Source organism: Halyomorpha halys, unplaced genomic scaffold (genome assembly GCF_000696795.3).
Source record: "Halyomorpha halys isolate HHAL.00 unplaced genomic scaffold, Hhal_1.1 Scaffold260.1, whole genome shotgun sequence".
NCBI classification, from domain to species: domain Eukaryota; kingdom Metazoa; phylum Arthropoda; class Insecta; order Hemiptera; family Pentatomidae; genus Halyomorpha; species Halyomorpha halys.
This window is the reverse complement of record NW_027112780.1, coordinates 602,457-606,950: the sequence shown is the minus strand read 5'-3', so window position 1 is coordinate 606,950 and position 4,494 is coordinate 602,457. Positions and strand designations below refer to the sequence as shown.

Below are 4,494 nucleotides of genomic sequence, written 5' to 3'. Positions count from 1 at the left end.
TATAAATATTAGTATCTATTTCCTAATTCTTACATCCTCTGCTTCATTTAAAATTTTTTCTTCTTTGAAATTAAATTCATGGTTATGTTCTAAGCTACGTTGGTTTTAATATTTTTTCTATGTTAATTTATTCTATTCCTTGTTATTACATTGTTTACAGATTATTTTATAAATAACGTTTCGCCTGTTTTCTTTTCCTATTTTGTCTTTCGTATTTTATAGGAATTCATCTAATTTAATGTTATTTCGTCAAAATTTTAAATTTAGATGATCATATTTCATAAACGCGTTCTTAATTTTATTAGTCAACCAGGGGAAATATTTTAATTTTTGAAAATGCCCCACTTTTAATGGTTTTTCTATTTTTTTTTTATTATTATTACTGTTCTACTTGTTCATAACTAGAAAGTAATGGCGTTATTAATCTAGTTTAAAAAACTTTGGAACTTATGTTGTAGGATTAATACTGATAATTTATATTTATAGGTTTCAATATTTTGACTGGGGTGAAGATAAATTGGCCAATGAAAATGCCGAAAACGTCACAGAAGTGTGGAGTGTAAATGTTGAATAAAATTGTGATGTTTATAATATTATATATTTTTGTATTGAAAAAATGGGCATGGTTCAAGAACTTTTTCTCTTAATCAAAAGATAAATTAAATAAAAAATTTAGAAATTTGAAAAAAAGGATGAAAATCAGAACTGCTACAACTCATGAAGTGTCAGAGGTTTAGTACTTTGTAAGGAAGTACTATTTCTTGAACAACGGTTGTAAAAGAAGTGATTTGTTCAAGGTCACCCCCAACCACCTGAATTTTCTCGAATTAGTTTATAGATATATACATACTGATATGTACTTACCACTGATTCTAAATACAATAGATAATAATAAAAGTACAATAGAAAAACCATTAAAATTGGGACGTTTATAAAAATTAAAATGTTTCCCTTAGTTAACTAATAAAATTAAAAACGCTTTTAGGAATTATGACCATTCAAATTTAAAATTTTGACTGTTTATTAATAATAAATTAGATGAATTCCAGTCAATAAGCAAAGATGAAATAGAAAAAGAAAGCAGGAAAAATATTATTTGGTTAAAGTCCTTATATAATTCAACCAGGATCAGAAATAACAAAAATAAATATAATAACAATTCTGTTTTATTGTTGTTGTTTTTTTGTTCATTGTGATTCACTACAAATGTTAATAATTCAGTTATTTATTAATCGCTTAAAATTATTTTGTGTTTCTAATATATACGGAGCCGAAGTAATTAAGGTAACTAACTGTTTTAATCGGCGACCCTTCGAGATAGCTTAATTTAAATAAAGCCATCTTGACATTCCTTCCACCGATCGAGTTCTATTGTCTTATCTTACGCCGTCAGAAAAGGGTAATGTCCACTTGAATAGAACCAATAGACCTGACAAGTTGTACTGGGAATGTCATGGATGGAGACAGAGAAATGGATGGAGTTTGTGACAGAAGTTGCTGGACGGCAAGATTTCCAACTCCAATTAGAGAAAAGTGGAATTGTCCCTCTAATTCGACATAGGTTTAAACGGCAACTGATCGTCTAATCTGTTGCTAATTGCAGCCTCCAGTGGCCTGTCATCATTCGCTCGATATCCTTACTATAAGGCGATACCAAAGTCTTCTCTAACAGCCTCTCATTTCCCATTCTCTTCTAAATCAGTTTGGAATTAATTGTACGCATTGTTTAAAATTTTATTTTAACTTTATTTCACACAGTTATCAATGCCTTCCATTTATTTTTTATAGGAAATTAGCCAATATTCCGAAAATACAAACTGTTAAAAGACAATGTCTATATACATTATATTTTTCTACAAACATGTGTTTTGTCTACGCCATATTTCGGCACTACTAAACAAGAAGACCCGAGGAAGAACAAATCTTTCAAATGCTAAGTCCAATAGGACAAATGGGACTATATCCCTATCACCTTCACCATCTAATAAATCAAAAAGTATTATCAATAATAGTTCCATTCACAAAACTTGGCGATATAGAACCATGATGTAATTCTCCTTTGAAAATAGAAGGATATTCTAAGGAGAATTGTCTATGATACCATCAATACTATTTTGATAAAAACAAGTTTCAGCAAGATAAAAATATAAAACCCATTCAACCATAGACTTTTTTATTTGAATGATAACTTTATTTAAATAAAAGACTTCACTTTTTTTTAAGTTAAAAATCGCCATTTTTTGTTTTGATTTCTTCGTAAGGGGCCTCAAAAATGAATCCGCCCCAGGTTCCAAATGGTCGATACACCAAATGTTAAAAACAAAATGGTGTACAATCCTACCTTACGATCAGCTAATTTGATAATAATGTACATACTGACAGACAAAAAAGAAAAAAAGGTAACTTTAACTGAATCAGTATAAGACTTCAATGTAAAATGTGGGGGTCTTGGCCGAAAAAAAAACTTTAATGAAATATATACGTAATATTTTAGGTAGCAGGTAAATAAAAATATATTTGCCAGTGTATAAAATTAATTCTTCGTATCACGGAACCAACAAATTTTACAAATAGTAACAAAGTGATGAACTGTGAATTTTTGAAGTGACATAACACTGTTGATTTTTACAAACATACCACAGTAAACACGAAAACTAATAGCTTTATCAACAAGTAACTAGAGTGCACTAATTTGCTGAATTTTGTGTTGAATTATTTCCCCTCCCCTAAATAACAAGTTCTCACCTCGATTTACTACAGTAGAGACTATATATCTTGAGTATTCTTGGTAAACATTATGACTGTAAATTTCTGGGTTTTTTTAGTATGAGACCCAGTGTTTGAAAGACATTTCCTGGGCCTACTTTGGACATTCTGGAAACTACAAATGAGTATTTGAACATGAATCAGGGGCATACTAGACGATCTGAGCATCATACTGACACACACATTCAACCCTATTGGAAATTCGAGTTCAGGCATCACTAAAAGTAAATTTATTTCACTCCCGATGAGCTTTTGCTGATTTCTATCTTCCTTAAATAATTTTAATAATAGTATTAAGAATGATAATAATTGACTACCTAACTAATTAAGTTAAGCTTATATAAATATATAAAAAACTCTCAGTGTCTTGAACCTACCAGATGCTATTTATTGGTGTTTTATCTACAGAGTGAGCTGCTGAGGGAAAATGGTGGTGAGCTGAACCTTGGTCCCGTGAACGCCGACTACGCCGGGGACTACTTCTGTTTCGTGCGGAATAGGGAAGGAGCTGTACGGAGCAGGCCTCTGTCACTCAAAGTCCAATGTAAGATTTATCTTTGGTCTGATAGGTTGATCACATTTGTATTTTCAGGCATAAGTATTGAGATTAATTGTAGTATCTTTAATGATTTCCAAATCCAGTTTAGCAATGAAATATCATACAATTAGGACAACAATTTCATAATAACACTTAATGTAAATTTACATTAATCTAAAATTTATCGTTCTTATATTTCAAACAGTGGTAGTTAATCTATTAGTTCACCTGAGCACGTGAAGTTTACTTTGCAATTACTATTATTTGCAATTTAAGTACAATTACTTCATTGTTTAGGTTGAGTTATACAGCAAAAAAGGAACGCTGCTCAAATTGAGCAGTGAACTCTCTGGGCGGTAGGGATGGGATATCGAAAGCAAAATACCGATATCGATATCGGTTAGCAATATCGATATCGATATAATATCGGCACTAAAATATCGAAATATCGATATCGAAAATTTAACGAATTAAAGTAATAATAATTATAAAATGATAACATAGCATAATATAGGAAGACTTATTTTATGTCATATCTAATCAAAATATATGAGAAACTCTTGATAACGATGAAGCAAAGCAACACCACGAAAACTATATCATAAACATAACAAATACAAACTAATATATAATTGTTTAAGTTAAAGACAATTTTAAAAAACGTTATCGATATTTTATTTTGATAATTACATTTTTATTTCGATATTTTGTATTTTTGTTAAATCCATATGGAATATTTGTAAAAATATTCCAATATTATTTTATCGTACTATCGATATTTTGTTTAAAACAACAAGAAAATTAAATAATAGAATATCGATATTTTATGTTGATAATTACATATTTATTTCGATATTTTCTACTGTTGTAATATCGATATAGAATATGACCAACAATATTCCGATATTATTTTACCAAAATATCGATATTTTGTTTAAACATTCTAGAAAATAGAATAGAAAATTAAAAAAAGGAATATCGATATTTGATTTGAACTATTAAATATTTATTTCGATATTTTGTATTGTTTTAATATCGAAATGGAACATTAGCAAGAATATGCCGGTATTAAATATATCGAAATATCGATAATTTGTGTAAGAAGACTAGAAAATTAAAAAATGGAATATCGATATTTTATTTTGGTAATTACATATTTATTTCGATATGTTCTACTGTTGTAATATCGA

General features: G+C 29.1%; 1 protein-coding gene across 1 annotated transcript in view; it reads left to right on the top strand.

Moving 5' to 3' along the window:
• LOC106680409 (nephrin) overlaps positions 1 to 4,494 on the top strand; it is a gene marked incomplete in the record, with an annotated part of 208,300 nt that overhangs the window by 175,394 nt on the left and 28,412 nt on the right. Inside the window, 1 exon segment of the mRNA XM_067050552.1 lies at positions 3,175 to 3,310. Within this exon segment, the coding sequence (XP_066906653.1) occupies positions 3,175 to 3,310 (136 nt within the window).